Source organism: Typopeltis vanoorti, chromosome 5 (genome assembly GCF_054136105.1).
Source record: "Typopeltis vanoorti isolate ZY-2024b chromosome 5, IOZ_Tvanoo_1.0, whole genome shotgun sequence".
In the NCBI taxonomy this organism is placed as follows: Eukaryota; Metazoa; Arthropoda; class Arachnida; order Uropygi; family Thelyphonidae; genus Typopeltis; species Typopeltis vanoorti.
The window spans coordinates 13242002-13259926 of NC_143553.1; the positions used below are offsets into that span (position 1 = coordinate 13242002).

At 36.4% G+C, this 17925-nt stretch overlaps 1 protein-coding gene across 1 annotated transcript in view; it reads right to left on the bottom strand.

Moving 5' to 3' along the window:
• The window catches only part of fws (Conserved oligomeric Golgi complex subunit 5 four way stop), a 574187-nt gene that overhangs the window by 365853 nt on the left and 190409 nt on the right, over positions 1–17925 (bottom strand). Inside the window, exon 9 of the mRNA XM_090393051.1 lies at positions 7320–7404. Within this exon, the coding sequence (XP_090249177.1) occupies positions 7320–7404 (85 nt within the window). The remainder of the gene's footprint in view (positions 1–7319; positions 7405–17925) is intronic.

Sequence of the window (17925 nt, forward strand, 5' to 3'; positions counted from 1 at the left end):
GGCATCAATAGCAATATCATATTAAAAATGATATTGCCATTGATATTAAGGAAGATATAGGTGGATTGATACAGTAAAAAGTGCCTTAGAAGACAGAAATATAAGATCTGATAATGCTGGTGTCTTGACAGGTAACAGATTGACTGGGAGGAAAATTGTAGATAGGAAGTTAGTGGTGACGTAACATTTTTCTTGTAGTACTGTCATATCTTGTACACCTCTTGAGGGTACATGTCAGGAATTTGATGATGAGATTGAAATGAACAGACAGCATTTGTGAATAAAGAAAATGAATTTCTTTAGTTCTTGAGAGACAACTTCCTAAGGCAGTATGCAAAGAGGACACACGTAGAGCAAGAGTTTTAGATCTGATCATTTCAACAGAGGATGTGATTGGGAGTGGAGTTTTGCACTTTAATCCAGTTGGTGAGAGTGATCATGAAGCAATCGCCTTGGTGAATGCTTCATGGCTAGCCATATGCCATATGAGGGCCTCTCTGAGAAAAGGATATATATGGAATTGCAAGTTAAAGATACCAAGCTATTTTAAACCTGGTTTTACTCCATTTTCCAAGTAAGCAAACAGACAAACAAGTCAAGTTTGTGTCTGCAAGTGTTGCAAGTCTAGCTGACCCTGCACGTAGTGCAAGACCAAGGCAACTCATGGTAAAAGTAGAATAAGCTCTGATCACTAATCTTAATATTTACCCTTAATGCAAAGCACATCTCCTGGAGGAGATGTATGATGCTTTGTATTAAAGGCAAGGGGGCCACTACCCAGACCGGTTTCGATCTTTATTGAGGTCTCATCAGTGGCAGCCAGGCTAGAAATACCAAGATTTTAGTAATACAGAGCTTATAAGTATTTTACCAGGACAAGTTACCATAAGGTGTTTTAACCTTATTAAATAAAAATCTCAGGAGGAGATATAAATGTAGAAAGTATTTTACCTTGGGTAAAATACTTTCTACATGGAATTGCAAGGATGGTGATTATGAAATGCTTAGGAGACAACTTTTAGCTATAGCATGGAATGAGGTGCTAAGTGGGAGAGAGAGATGAATGCTATGTTTAACAACACTGATGTGAGAATGCATTCCAAAGGTGGTCAAAAGACTGAATAAAGTAGGTGTCAAATGGATGACTAAAAGGGTTAAACACATGAAATTTGGAAGAAGAGGATACTGTGGATGCAGTACAAGATTAATAATAATAGGAATTAATGACATGAGGAGTATAAAGAGCAGGCTAGGAAGGTGACAGTTTGTAATTGCAAAACTACAGTATGAGCAGAAATTAGCAAGTCAGGTCAAGAAAAATCCTAGATTTTTTTCAGATATGTGGCAAGTAGAAGGAAGAACATTTATGGTAAGAAGTTTTTGGATGAAAATGGTTGAATGGTAACTGCTGCAGAAGACATCATTGAGATATTCAGTGAATAATTTATAAGGGTGAATAACAACAAACTCAAGTGTAGAGAACATAGAAGAGGAGGGCTTAATTGTGAGCAAGAGATATATGAGAAAAGAAATAAGCTTGATGTTAATAAGGGGATAGGATTCGATATTCATCACGTGTCTGAAGAGAATGTTCTAGAGAATTGGTAGTAGCATTGGCATGCCTGTTTAATAAGTCTTAGAACAGCAGGTTCCAAGAGAGTGGAAAGAAAGTAAAATCGTTCCATTGCATAAAGGTGGTGATAAGGCTGTGGCTACAAATTATAGGCCAATCTGTGTATGTGGAGTCATAGTTCAGGCACTGAAGAGATTGGTGAGAACTAGGGTACAGAAATAGGTTGTTAACAGCAGTATTCTCTGTGGTTGTCAGCATGGGTTGGCGAAAGGGAGACCGTGTTTTACTAACTAACTTATGTGCTACAACAAGGTGGCAAATGTCTTGGACAAGGGAGATGCATATACAGTGGTATACTTAGGCTTTGCAAAAACTTTTGATAGACTGCCACGAGAAAAGCTGTTAAATAAACTGATATGGATGGACTGGATAACAGACTAGTAAATTAGATCTGTAACTGGTTGTCAGATAGGTATCAGAAATTTGTATATGGGATACAGTATCTTGAAAGAGGCAAGTCACTAGTGGTATGTCTTAGGGGTCTGTATTGGGGGGGGGGGGGTCATTGTTGTTCAATTTGTAAATTAATGATATTGGGGTGAGTTTGACTGGTGATATTCAGCTGTTTGCAGATGATGCAAAATTGAGGAGAACAATGCAGTCAGGCAGATGTGGAATTACAGGATGACTTGAATGGATTGTATCACAGGGCAACAGCATGTAACTGTCAGTTCAATATTGCAAAGTGTAGGATTTTGAAATTTGGTAAGCAACAATGAAATGAAAAGTATATGCTTTGTGGGGAAACTTTAAAAGAGGTAGAGAAAATGAGAGATCTGGTAGTAGTGGTGGATAGGGCCTGAAATTCAGGTGCTACATTACAGAAGTTGTGAAGTCTTCACATCAGCTAATGGCAATGATGCACAGGACTTAAATGCATGTAAAAATAAGGAGGGTATGAATCCATTGTATAAGGCCTTGCTCAAATCTCATGTGGAGTATTGTGTACAGATTTGTTCAGCAGGTTTTCATGGCGTTATTAGGTTAACATGGAAGAAATGTTTCATAGAATGGGAAGGGGTAGAACAAGAGGCCATGAGCAGAGGGGTGAGGAGAGGTTCTTTGCATGGAGAGTGGCTGGTGAGTGGAACGCATTACCTGAGAATAATGTGAATGTAGACACATTGAATTTAAAGCACGGTTGAATGAGCTTTGTGCGTGATGGTGTGTTTCTCCCATGATGAGTCTGACTCCATGGAGGTCATATAATAATGATAACAGATGATATTTTATGATACATAAAATAAATATTTCCTCCTCTTCCTCAATTTCCTGATGTGTACGATTAACAGGTGTACAGGCTGATAAAGCGTATATTATTCCTAATCGCTTGTCAAAAATTTTTCTCCAAATTAGTATTACCTATTAGCTCTTGATAATGTTCTAACATTTCAGCCTTGCAATACATCTCACTGAATCAATCAATCAATCCTAGATCTTGGTCTTCCTCTGGGTCTTTTTCTTGCCAACTAGTCATCAAACCTGTTTTTGCTAACATTTCCTCTACCATCTGTTTAAGTGAGCAAGCACCTAGATTAACCCTACATACACTATTGAATGCTAACAATGTTCAGTATACCTTCATTTTTAATACAATTGTGCTAATGCTATCTGTTCTCTGTTCACTCTCCAATCTTTCTCAGAACTCTCATATCTATGGTTTTCAGTCTCTGATCAAGTGCTGCATTTCTAACCCAGCTCTGAGATCCATTAAGTTAAAATTTGTTTAATCACTGTATTTTATATAGGTAGTTTCAGCCAATTTTAACTTAATGGATTTCTCGTTCTTTCCATATAAATTTATTTACTTATTCTGTTGTCCATTTCCATAATTAATTTGCCATCTTTACTAAAAATTATGCCTAAATATTTGAAATGTTTCATTAGTTCTACCTATTTTCAATGTCATTCTTTTTATTGCTGATTTTCATACCAAATTTATTTCAGCAGTTATTCAATTGCTGAAATTAAATGGAATAAATGCTATAATAAATGACAGTACAAAACATGCAATGTCACATTGAAATAATAGTTATTTCAATATGGCATGCAAGTTTTGTTTTTATTATGCATCATATTAAGAAATAATTATTTCAAAGTAACATGCATGTTTTGCATAATTATCTTGATTACTTCAAACCTGATCCACAGTTTTTCTGATGACCATGAACTACAGTTTTCTTTCTCATTTCACAAACATTGCACTACACTCCTGGATGTGGCTATTTGGGTGTAGAGGAGAGTACAAAATTTTCTGTGCATGGTATCTCTTATGCCAAAATGAGATGATCCAGAGAGAGAGAGAGATCTGTATGAAAGAACACATCAAAGATGTAGAAAAATGGTGAGTGCACAAATCAGGATTAGCACTGCTTACCACTAAGGAATACATCTGGTCCTTTGGCAACTCAAGAACACAATGTACTGAATTTGGCAGCTACATGTATAGATTCAAAGAAGTCACCATAATGATATGTCATCCAACCAGTATAACAAAAACCAACTTGTTGAGAGGCTTATACGCTGGTTATACATGATAACTAATAATTAAGGAATTCACAGCGTACGCTAGAAATATAAATTAAATAAACTTTAATATATACTTTCCGATATTTCGGCAAATGTCACGTTGCCATCTTCTTGGGAACTTATTACAAAGACAAGTGCACACAAGTACTACATAACAGCAAATGAGAACTGAAGCTAGGAAGCTAACGTTTTCCTAAAGTCCTGATGGTGCCCCCTGGCGGGCTATATTGGTAGTTCTTGGCCTTTGGGCTGAAGTTCTTCTGATAAATGTTTCCCAAATTTGGTGCAGTATCATTCATCCAAATTTGTCGAGGTTTGGCATGTTCCTAAGGGCTGAGGCTGATTCCATGAATAGTCTTTCATATTTGAACTTGCTGTGGTGTATTATTGTGGCTTTCTTCCATCTTATTCTGTGGCGAGTATCCAGAGCGTGGTCTGCAAGCCCAGAGTGGCTGTACTTGTAAAATCGGATGTAATCCTTGTGTTCTGAGATTCTGATATTTGCTGTCCTGCCTGTTTGGCCAAAGTAGGACAGTTTACAGTTGCAAGGGACCTGGTATACACCAGGTAGGTCTAGGGGGAAGTGGTTGGTCTTTAGTGGAGCGGATAAGGGATGCCAATTTTCTATGTGATCTGTAACAGGTGGTCAAGTCATGTTTTTTTAAAATTTTGTTGATTTTTTCTGAGGTGCCTCGGATGTAGGGAATGGTGATGGATTTAGGTAGTAATCTTTTTTGTGAAGGGGGGGGGGATGGTGGGTTGTGGATAACTGGGTTAAGTATTTTTTGGATTCTTTGGGGGGGGGGGGGGTAGCCATTGGCTGAGAAAGTGTCACGGATGTGATTTAGTTCAGTGGTTAGGGCTTGATCATTTGAACAGATTATTTTTGCCCTGTTGAATAGTGTCTTAATAACTCCATTAGGAGAGGAGTGAATCTGGGCCACATGTGGCCCGGATTCACTCCTCTCCTTCCTCACACACTTAAACAACCAACACCCTAGAATCAAGTTCACCCTGGAAAAAGAGGAAAACAATAACCTCCCCTTCCTAGACACACACTAGTCACCCACCAACCTGATGGAACTTTGGTTTTCTCAGTTTATAGAAAACCCACCCATACAGGCAGATACATTCACCAACAATCCCATCACCCCCCCCCCCCTCACAACAATATGGAATTATTAAGACACTATTCAACAGGGCAAAAATAATCTGTTCAAATGATCAAGCCCTTAACCACTGAACTAAATCACATCCGTGACACTTTCTCAGCCAATGGCTACCCCCCCCCCCCCAAAGAATCCAAAAAATACTTAACCTAGTTATCCACAACCCACCATCCCCTCCCCTTCACAAAAAAGATTACTACCTAAATCCATCACCATTCCCTACATCCGAGGCACCTCAGAAAACAATCAACAAAATTTTAAAAAAACATGACTTGACCACCTGTTACAGACCACATAGAAAATTGGCATCCCTTATCTGCTCCACTAAAGACCAACCACTTCCCCTAGACCTACCTGGTGTATACCAGGTCCCTTGCAGCTGTAAACTGTCCTACTTTGGCCAAACAGGCAGGACAGCAAATATCAGAATCTCAGAACACAAGGATTACATCCGATTTTACAAGTACAGCCACTCTGGGCTTGCAGACCACGCTCTGGATACTCGCCACAGAATAAGATGGAAGAAAGCCACAATAATACACCACAGCAAGTTCAAATATGAAAGACTATTCATGGAATCAGCCTCAGCCCTTAGGAACATGCCAAACCTCAACAAATTTGGATGCATGAGACTGCCCCAAATTTGGGAAACATTTATCAGAAGAACTTCAGACCAAAGGCCAAGAACTACCAATATAGCCAATCAGGGGGCACCATCAGGACTTTAGAAAACGTTAGCTTCCTAGCTTCAGTTCTCATTTGCTGTTATGTAGTACTTGTGTGCACTTGTCTTTGTAATAAGTTCCCAAGAAGATGGCAACGTGACGTTTGCCGAAATATCGGAAAGTATATATTAAAGTTTATTTAATTTATATTTCTAGTGTACGCTGTCAATTTCTTATTTATTAGTTATCAACAAAAACCAACGTCTTGTTTTAACCCACTTTGGTCATCCTTGTAGGTTTCTGATATGAATTAAGCTATGACAGACATTATACATCACAACACAATAATGAACTATGCCTGACAGCTCAACATGGTATTTACTATCAAGTTTAAAGTACATTTTGTGTATGGCAGTTTTTACTTTAGAAATCTGTTAATGCAAGCACTTTTAAATTTATAACTTAATCCTAAATATGTAGCAGATAAGGTGTAATAAACTGGTTGATTAAACAATTTGTTACAATTAGTGGTTTATACCTTATATGCCATAATGAATAATTGCAATCTTTAATCTTTCCTAGCATAAACAGATTATAAATATTGCCTCCTCAATATCCATGAAATAAGGTTTTCTCTTTCACCAAAAGCATTACTTTACAGATAACTATACAAATCAGACAAATCATCGAATATTGTTCTAACATTTGAGATGGCCTAAAAAAGATCTCTACAAATATTTGGCACCAGTACACAAAGAAGCAGGAAGCTTGATTAACAATCCATCCCTCATGAATTCACTCTTTCACTATAGTTTCTGCTGCTAGCATTTTATAAAATGCATTAATATTTCCCACTGCCTTCCAATTCTGTTAACTGGAAGGCAGTGGGGAATATACACGGAAGACAGTGAGTGGAATTATTGATAGATTTCAGAAATTGCAAGCAGCTATTCAATACAATCATGCCGATTGCTCTCTTATGTATTTATGAGAAACTATAATCCATAGGTTTTTCGAATCTAACAATTTCTTTATCATCAACCATCCATGATACTAAGGAAATGCAGAACAAAACTTCTCATGTATGGTACTCCCATTCAACAAAAGAAGGGAAAAAACTAGGAATAAAATATAACCACTTTGTTTTCACATCCGGTCTTCTCTTTGCTTTGTGGTTAAATCTGCAAAAGAACTTTAATCAACAAACAAACTTGAAGTTATTTTTGGTTTCTAAATATTTCTTATTTTCTGCATTATGCCACTTTTAACAATGGAGAAATTTTTTGTTATGAATGCACCAAAAACTGATTAAATTATTCTTACCTTTCGATGCACACTGGAACTCCTCAAAAATTAGTTTAGTTATATCATCCCAGAATTGCTGGACTATATTACACTGTTTTCCATCCTATGGTATAGTTAAACTCTGTTAGTCTCTTATTAAAATTATAATATTAAGTTAATTTTAAATAGCTACTTGACAAAACATACATCATTAATTCATGTTAATTGTTTTAAGAGAACATATACTAGACATATGTATAGATACTTGTAAGCCTTACACATGCAGCAAAAATATAGAATTTTGTTCAAAGCCTCTGATATATTTCATCTAATGAGAAAGACATTCAAAACATGAATCATAAGAATGAATCATGTAGCACGTACTTTCTAGCTCATGTCTTGGTTGCAGCTGAGTTGTCAGGATTACACTATGAGAGTTCAAAGGAATAAATGTAAAAGTTTGTGAATTAAAAATTATGAACTATTAATAATAATCATCACTTCCCAAAACAATCATACAATCAACTAAGTTAAGGTTTGGACAATTTCAGTGTGTTTTACATGTTGCAAGGAAAAAGAATTTATCAAATTGGAAACTGATGAAATAAAGAATCTTTGTCTGGTTCCAAAGAACATTGTGCATAGTGTCAATAGCATGAGAAGCAAGGCTAGCCTTGTTGAATTCCAAAAATGCAATATAGCCTTGATGTTCTTGAATTCTAATCAAAGCAGAGCAGCCAGTATATCCAAAGTAGTCAAGATGACATGAGCAGAATACTTGATTGACACCTGGTAAGCAGAGAGAGATGATAATCTATCCTTCTACAAAGAATACATCATTACCTTCTGAAATTGTCTTTTGCTTGAAACATGTGAAATGCTATGACTCTTAACCATTCTGCCAATCTCCAAGTTTTGGGAAGTGATTATCATCAACTGTTCATTTTTTTTTTTTTTTTTTTTTTTTTGTAATCTGCACAAAACTTTTACAATTGTCCCATTGAACTTGAATAGTGTAATCCTGTCAACTCAGAAGCAACAGAAACATAAGCTACTAAGCACATGCTATATGACTCATTCTTATAATTCATGTTTTGAATGTAGTTACCAGTCTTTCTCCCTGATGATGTCCATGTTACATGGATGAAATATATGTGAGTTTTGGATACAATTCTGTATTTTTTCTACACGTGTAAGCGATATAAATATCTACAAATATACATCATTATAAAAGAATATTCTTTTCCCTCCTGCCATCTCATTGTTTATGAAAGCAAAAATATTATATAAATTTTACAGAAATACATGGGAAAAAATATTACATTACAAATTACTGCAATTTAAGATTTTTTTTTTTTTTTTTTTTTCAGCTTTAGGCATAATGTATGACACATGACAAGAGCTACTTCAGTGATGCTGTGTGTATGGAAGTGGTTCTGGAGAAAGAAAAAAAAAAGAACCTGTTGACTGGAGAAAGAAAAAAAGAACCTGTTGACATTACTTGAACAAAAGGTTAATCTTTAAGAAAAACGGTACAAGGAAAGCTATTCCAATTAACAAAAGCAGATAGAATGAAAGAGTTGACTCAGTAGGCTTGAAGCTAAACAGTATAGATTACTGACCAGCAAATGCTCAATGCTTAAAGAAAGGAGAATGGAGGAAAGATTGTGCCCAGTCAGGCAGAACAGCACCCATGAAAATAACTACACAAAAAGGTTAATGCAGAAACAGAAATGTCTCCAAGCTGAAATGAATACTATGATTGCAGTGAATCCATGAAAGAGGGATCATCTATTAACTGGATTTGGTGGTGTACTTTGAATACAAGGTATTCAAAGTACACCACCAAATTTTTACAAGTCTACTAAGGTTGGGACAGATCTGGAATTTATATAGTGCCAGGAGTTTACAGATGAGAAATAGGATGTTAAACAGGAAAGAATATGTTTGGTGAGGCTGAGGTACCTGGTAATGGCCCTGAATCACTACTGATGGTGAAAGATGAAACCTTCCTATGGTTAACTTTGTCCACCTTCATATTTCTTTGATTTCTTTATAGCTTTCATTTCTAGATCAATTTTGGACTGTTTATGCATGAGTCCTCTCTTTCTACTTCTATTTCTTTTTTTCTAGTCATGATTCTACTCTACCAGAGAGCATGCAAACACTAAAAACTATTAAGGTGAATAAATACATCAGGTAACATTGAGACCAGGGGGGGGGGGTCGAGAGGGGACAATGATAGGTATAGAAGCAGTGACATTTTTATGCTCTATACTAATGCCAGGAGTATCCGAAATAAAGGAGATGAATTGGTGGTGCTGATAGCATCAACCTGGCCAAAGATTGTTGGGATCTCTGAGACGTGGTTGATGGAGGATGATATAATAACCGGAATTGAAGTGGCAGGGTACAACATTTTTCAGCAGGACAGGAAAGGAAAGTGTGGTGGTGGAGTACTTCTTATGATAAGTGATGACTTATGTCATTTAAGAGTAGAGACTTTGGAAGGCAGTGACACAAATGGTTTTGAAAGCATATGGTGTGAAATAGAAGTGGCCAAGACAGGATATTTAGTGGGGGTGTTGCTATTGTCGTGACGTGTTCTCTTGACGTTCGAATCCGCCATCTTGCTAAAAGTCACTTTCATAAAATAAAGGAAAACTAATTGCAAATTAATCACTGATCTAAGGGTAGAGAAATTTCTATTATACTGCGCCACTCTATCCTTAGATAAGTCTATATGAATTAGTAGGATCAATTCAAAATTAGTTAGCAGTCTTTTCATTCATTCAGGCCGAAGTATTTATTTTCTTTCTGGGATTCCCGCTAGATTCGAATTTTTGTGAACGGTGCAGTAAAAAGAAATTCAGGCAAACACAATATTTAAATTAACAAACAAAATATTTAATATATGGTTATTTGACAAATACATAAATTCCACTTCTAAATATGACAAACCAGTCAAGTTAGCACATCAAGTCAAGTCATTCATATTAATCCAATCTTTCAAACTTTCTCAAACAAATTCACAGTTTCAGAATCACAAAGTTTCTTTACTCAAATTATTACAATAGAATTTCTTATTTATTCAGTTTCCATGTATCTCTCAGCTACACTCTACGATTAACTCATAACAGGCACTAACCACGGTAGATATCACTTCAATGTCTATATTTTCAACTCTCAGCCTCGATGGTAAGCTACAGTTAATGTTAGAAACAGCGCAACGGAACTAATACTTAAATCTGCATACACTGAAATAAACTAATATGACTGTCCTTACCAGAAATAATCTTCAGTACTTCCAATATTTTGTGAGCACACTTTCAAATTGTATTTATCACACTTGCGAAACACTAAATAACTAAAACATTACTAATCGCGCTTCAAAAATCCAGATAACAACTATAAGGTACATTAATTATTCTTATTTATCATTCATCAACTAGTTTAACTCCATACAATTCCCTTTCATGGTAGTACAGAAATAAGTCGTAATTGTAGACTGACTGGATTTATTCAGTATTCTTCTTTGGATGTCCAGTTCTCTAATTATCCGATTACGGCAATAATTTCTTTTTATTACTACGGCTGGTTTTGCTTTCAGCCAACTATAAGATTCACTTATATAAAAAAATATCTACTCAACTCCTATCCTTAGGAATCTTTTAATTACTTCTACTTCTTTAGTTTACTTCCTTGCTACCTTATAGTTCCAAAGTTCCGTTCCGACTCCCTACTTACTACTACGTATCTATTTTCTCTTCTCCTCCACAAACGCTCCCTTCACACGCGCTCGTTTATTTCCAAGCGTCTCTATGACAACCGATAGACGTAAACCTTCTCGCGAATGTTACATTAGGTTATATTACTACATTCAGTTATTACATAACGTTAATCTTTCACAAAAAAGAATAAATAGAATATTTGCATTTCAATAAGTGCGTAGTTAAATTACAAATATAAGTTCTTACAATATTGACAAAATAATAAATAAAACAGCTTAATAATATTTAATACAGAATCTATTTACCATTAAAACATTTCTTTGATTAAGCAATTAAATATTTGACATAATTAAGGTAGTTATATGATATCAATTATAATTTATGTTATTTACATCAAATAATATTTACAAATATAGTTCTTGTGACGGAAAGTCATGTTGGATTCTGAATCAAACAACATTTATTCTATTTTCTACATAATTAGAATCCAACACTATAAACCAGGGAGCACAGAGAGTGGGGACCAGGAGATGTTTAGGCAGTTGAGCTTGGCAAGTGCAAGAAGAAATTATGGGAGATTTTAACTACAGCAGTATAAAAAGAGGAAAATGCATGTAGCAATAAGAGAATGGAATTTCTAGAATTCTTGAGGGACAAAATCTCAGGCAACATGTAATAGAGAGAAAAAGCGGTTGAAGAGTTTTGGATTTGGTCATAGCATCAAAAGAGCTGATAATAAGTGAGATGACATCTCTCCCACCAGTTGGAGAGAGTGACCATGTTGTTTTGACTTAGAAGATGAACAGACATGCAGGTGTATCAAAGAAAAGGGAGCGTGTGTGAAATTATAAGGCGGCTGATTATAATAGTCTTAGGTATAAACTAGGGGCAGTTCCATGGAGTGCAGAATTGGAATGCCAGGATATCATTAGTGCTTGGGAAATTGTGAAAGAATATTTGTTAGCAGTAATAGTAAGCTGTATTCCACGGGTGAAGAAGCAGACACAATTTGGTGTAAAGTGGATGACAAACGATATCATACAGGAACTGCAGTTGAAAAGAGATTATGGAAGAGATATAAGGAGAGGGGTGGAGGACAAATACATGAAGAATATAAGACGCAGGCCAGGAGAGTGAACAGAATGGTGAGGAAGGCAAAACTGGAATATGAGAAGAGATTAGCACTAAGATCCAAATAAATCCTAGGGAATTTTTTTAGCTATGTAGCCAGTAGGCGGAGAAACGATTGTGGAAGAATGACATTGCAGGATAAAAATGGGAATAGAGTGACTGATGCAGAGGACATAGTGGAGTTATTCAGTGGAGTATTTCATCCTGGAGGAGGTTTTAATACTAGAAGGATAGGGCAGGTTCAGGGTTTAGAGATGCAAGAGGAGAGTGCGTTCCAAATACTGAGTACTCTGGATACCAGTAAAGCTGTTGGACTGGATGGTATTTCACCATGGGTTTTGAGAGAATGTGCTAAAGAACTGACAGCTCCGTTGACCTGGCTTTTCAATAAAAGTCTGGCTGCAGGAAAGGTACCCAGGTAATGGAAGGAAGGTAAGATAGTACCGCTGCATAAGGGCGGTAGCAGACTGGAAGTGTCTAATTATAGGCCTATTTGTGTGTCATCAGTAGTTGTTAAGGTCTTGGAGAAATTAGTGAGAAACTATATACAGCATTGGGCAGATGAGGGTAATGTTATCTCTGAGAGCCAACATGAATTTGTTAAGGGGAGCTCTTGCTTTAGTAATATGACTGCCTTTTATTATAAAGAGACAAGAACAGTTGATGAGGGAAAGGCACATACTGCCGTTTTTTTTGGATTTTGCAAAGGCATTTGACAAGGTGCCACATGATAAGCTGATATTTAAGTTGCAGCACATAGGTTTAAATGTCGGGTTAGTCAAATGGATTCAGGATTGGCTGATTGATAGGTAGAGAGTTGTGTATGATGGGGCAATATCAAGGAAGCAGAAGGTTACAAGTGGGGTTCCACAGGGCTCAGTACTGGGACCTGTATTGTTCAACCTTTATATCAATGATATTGTCAATGGATTGCAAGGGGACACTCAGTTATTTGCGTATGATATGAAGCTGGGAAGGGTTATCAGTAATAGTGCAGATGTGACAGCCCTGTAAGAGGATTTGAATAAACTAGACAGATGGGCAAATGAATGGCGGTGTCAGTTCAATGCAACAAAATGTCAAGTCTTGAGGTTTGGGATCCATCGATGGGAGGACGCATACTCGATTGGAGGAGCTGTACTGAAGGAGATAGGGGAGACAAGAGATCTGGGGGTGATGACTGATAGAAAACTGAAATTCAAGGAGCATATTGCAAAGGTGGTGAGGGTAACTCAGAGGATTGCTGCAATACTGAGAAGGATGCTCACCTGCAGAGATAAAAGAGTTATCATTCCATTGTATGACTCTGATTAGACCACACTTAGACTATTGTTCTCAGATTTGGTTCCCAGGATTTGAAGGGGATAAATTGGCTGTGGAAAGGGTATAGAGATGGATAACAAAGATGGTTTTAGGACTGTACAATATGAGTTATGAGGATCGACTGAGGGAATATGGACTGCAGAGTTTGGTGGATAGAAGAAGGAGAGGTGATATGATCGAGACTTTTTAAACTGGATGAGAGGCAGTTACAGGGTAGACATTAGAGAGTTCTTTCACCTGGTGGAACAGTGGGAAGGAGCAATGACGAGGCCATCCCTGGAAGTTACGAATGAAGGTTGTGCACAAGAGGGTGTGGAGTGGTTTCTTTGCGTGGAGGGTTGTTGAACCTTGGAATGCATTGCCTGAGACAGTGGTTGGAGCAGGAATGGTCAATGGGTTCATGGAGTGGTATGATAAAGTTTGTGTTTCCTAAAAACGACCTCCCACGATGAATCTTTTGACTCCATGGAGGCTTGGATGATAATAATAATATTACAAATGCACAGCACATTCATGTTCAACAGTAAATAAAACAAAACAAGACTGAGAAAGGTGCACAGATGATGGACTGTCTATTTTGGAGACAAATGCTGTTAGGCAGTGTACAAGTAATGTAGGCATGATAAGTAAAATTTTTCCAGCTCAATTTTTTTTCAAATTTATGGAAGTTGGGTTTTTCCTGTATATATACATTTAACTGACTTCATTATACAAATCAAACATTTAGCTGACCTTGTACAGAAGTCAGCAGTGTTTTCTTTCAAAAACTACCTTTTTGACCCTTGGTTTGTGTGTGGGGGGAGGGGGGAATAAGATAATGATAAATTAGGAATTAATAGGATTGATATAATTTTTCTCATAGAGTTTAGCTAAAAGTCATCAAATCTATTCAAATTCAATTAAAGAAAACGGTCTCACAACTTTCCTTATATGAATGTTCCATAAAAAATTACTCTTGTGTAAGGGCTTTTTTTCTTCCTAATGACTCTATGCTAAGTAGAGATGACATATTCAGCTAACCGAGATTTTTCAAGTTCATGGTACTGAATGTAAGATTTTATGTTCTTCACAGTGGACAACAGCAGATCTACCCACCGATCCAAAGTAAGACAAGTCACGCAAATAAGGGATCTGGTTAACAAAAGATAAGTGGTGGAAGCTCATCCCTAGCTGAAGAAAGAAAGGATGAAATTTTCTGCCCAGGATGAAAGAATATCATGATATTGAGAAGCCCCTAGCACTTAAGCAATATGTTTAGATATTTTCTTTAACATAAGGCAGAAGAATCCAAGAAATTTTTTCTTGAAACACATACTGGGAAACACAGTCTAGCCTAAACCTGGATTGCTTTGGTAATTAAGGACTCACCAAAACCATGTTTATAAAGGCTGATTTTAATGAAATCACTTCTTGGATTAAGCACTTCTGGAGAAAGTATGAGCATGGCAACAAGGTCTGGATGGTTCTGATTATTTGACTTGGATGAAGATGTGATGTAGCATAAATATAACAATCAGTATGCATTTCTTTTTGAAATATGGAGAAATGCAAACTACCATCATCAGGCCAATGAAGAATTAAAAAGAAATCTAGAAAGGCTAGACATTTATTTTTCTCCTTCTCTAGAATAAAAATAATGGAAATTCTGAAATAAATTATATTTATTTCAGAGATTAAAAGTTTTCAGCTGATGCAGAACCATTCCATATAGCAAATATTTCTGACATATTTGCACAATAATTAATTTTATTTATTTATCATATTGTTACATAGCAGACTTGATTAAAATTAAAAACAATGTTAAAGAATAGAACATATAAAATATAAGAGTAAACTATTATAGAAAGGGAGTCATCATTTGTATCATAAATTTATGTCCAAATTCATCAGCCACTCATTGATATAATCACTAAGTCTGATGGGATGGGATGGGAGAGAAGGCTCATAAGCTGCATTCATACATAATGTGACTCATTGTCTGAACTGATGCTCCACAGTCCCAAGCTCAAGTTAAATTGATGCCCCAGGAGTGCAGGCATACCGCACTTCTCCCTTGTACAGTCGAAGACGGTTAAGGGTTCTCCAGGAATGATGATTTTGATTTTGAGGAAAATCAAAGACAGATGGTTGACTAGTTAAATCCTTTTTAACTTTTTTGTTGAACAGGGTCTCCATACTGTTCCCCACTCTTCTTTCCAAGCATCAGAAATATTAAATCCCTCATCCATTAGCTGTTTCAAGGATGGATGTCAAGATTGAAGTCTGTCACATCCTGTCACTTCCAGATTAGTGTGAATTGGGAGTTGGGGATTGTGATTTTTGTATATTATATTTTGTATTGTATTTCAAGGAAGTGCTACCTGCATAGGTGTGGTGGTGCAATGCTGCTCAAAACTAGAAGCCAGTGTAGTGGGATCAGTTAGATCATTCCCATCACAATCTTATGCTAGTGTTGAGTTGGGTATAGATCTCAGAGGTATGTGCTGTTCCAGCACACAGGTGCAGGATATTTGGCAAAGGCACAGACCAAGCTGATAGTTGCAGTCCAGATCACCTCTGCCAGAGCTCTCCACAATGTGCTGGCAATATTCTGAATGATGTTATTGCAGGGTGCCAGTTTAGTGGCAAATGTTGTGAGATACTGATGGAATGTGTCCTGTCCAGTGTAATCTCCAGATATTTAGGGGGTTTGGGTTGTACTTCAGTATCTGACTGTTCAATCTATAGGATCGGCTTATGAAGTCCTTTGTGAAAACCTGGATGGTGCAAGTGGTGAGTCAGTTGTTAAGGAGATAGTACAACTTTTTGCATGGTATTATATGAAGTAACTTAAGAAGCATGCCCTGCCTCCACATAGTGTCATACATAGCTGTGAGGTCTATAAATGCTACTGACATTTTTCAAGCATTTTGAAAGCTTGCTTTCTATATGTTCCATAATGCATAACAATGTAGGCCAAATATCATTAAAGAGATGATCTACAAAGTGTTCTATAAAGTAGTTAGCAAGTATAGGAGAAAGGGGACTTTCTATAGCAATACCTTTAATCTTGTGATATAATTTATTTTGGACATTAAAATAAACAGAAAAGATAACCAAGTTGAAAAGTTTGACAATGTCAGAAGGACAATCTTGTAAACTAGTAGTATCGTTCAAAGGAATGTTAGCGAAAAGAGATAATACTATATCTTTTACTAATACTAATCACAACATCTGAAGGACCTAAACGAAGATCACAAATGTCATTTATAAAGTCTAAAGAGTTCTTAATGTGCGAGTGTCCAGAGAAGGCATATAGTAATGTACACATGTACTTCGAGACTATATGTGGAACAGCCAATGTAAACAGATGACAGATCTTAAAGGAATGCCATCTTAATGGATCTCAGGAAGATTATAATCTGGGGGATGATAATACAAAGATTAATTCTTCATCCCAAATGGAGACACCATCAACTAATTCATTATCTTTATAACTCTGGCTAATAGCAGGATCAGATAAGAGGGAGCAATAAGAAGAAAAATCATGAAACATTAAGGAAATCTTTCTCAAGTATTCATTCTTATCTTGTATGACTACTGCTTTGCTTTTGTTAACTCTGGTAATAAGAAAAATATTTTTCTTCAGAGATTTAAGAGCTTTCAAATCTAGACGTGTCAGGTTTGGAGAAAACAGTTTTGCTTCTTTGAAGAGAGTCGTGGGAGGCTGAAGCAGACTCTGATGGCAGTTTCTGAAGGGAAAAATTGCAGGCCCCTATGCACAAGATCTAAAATGTCCATAATAGGGAAGTTTGTCAGAGAAACTGCATAATCATAATCATATAATACAGAAATTTCATCCTAAATGAGAGGACATCCAGATATATTTAACAACAAATTTATTTGTGTTGCTTGTAATATTACGATACGGAGTTCTATACTGGCTGATGAGTAAACTGAACTTCTGTTTAAGAGTGTATTAAGTTATATTAAAAACTTAGTGGATAATATGGTTGAGAGAGAGAGTTAAAGGAAATGATTTCCATGATTAAAAGGACCCAAGTAATTTTTCTTTTGCTTCCTTGAGTTGTAATATTATGGCAGAAATGTAAATACAACAAGCCACAGGTGACTCGAAAACTTCTTTTCTGCAGCAGGTAGAAAACACCTGTGTTGACTTGCATCCTTCCAAAAAAAAAAAAATTATCCTGCCTGTTAATGCATTTTGCTTTTTCTGGTTAAAAGTTTCCCACAGGCACTACACTGTTTTGATACAGGCACCACTACAATGAGAAACGATATAACGTCGATTAAAATACAAATAACAGAGGAATTTTAAAAGGAGTCAATCAGAGCTTAAGTAATTTTTATTGATTGTTGCCAATCAATCAATAAAAATACAAGGAATCTAAGTAGATACCTTACAGTTTCACTTTCTGACTGTTATCCATTCTTGTTATTTTAGTGTTCGTTTATATCAG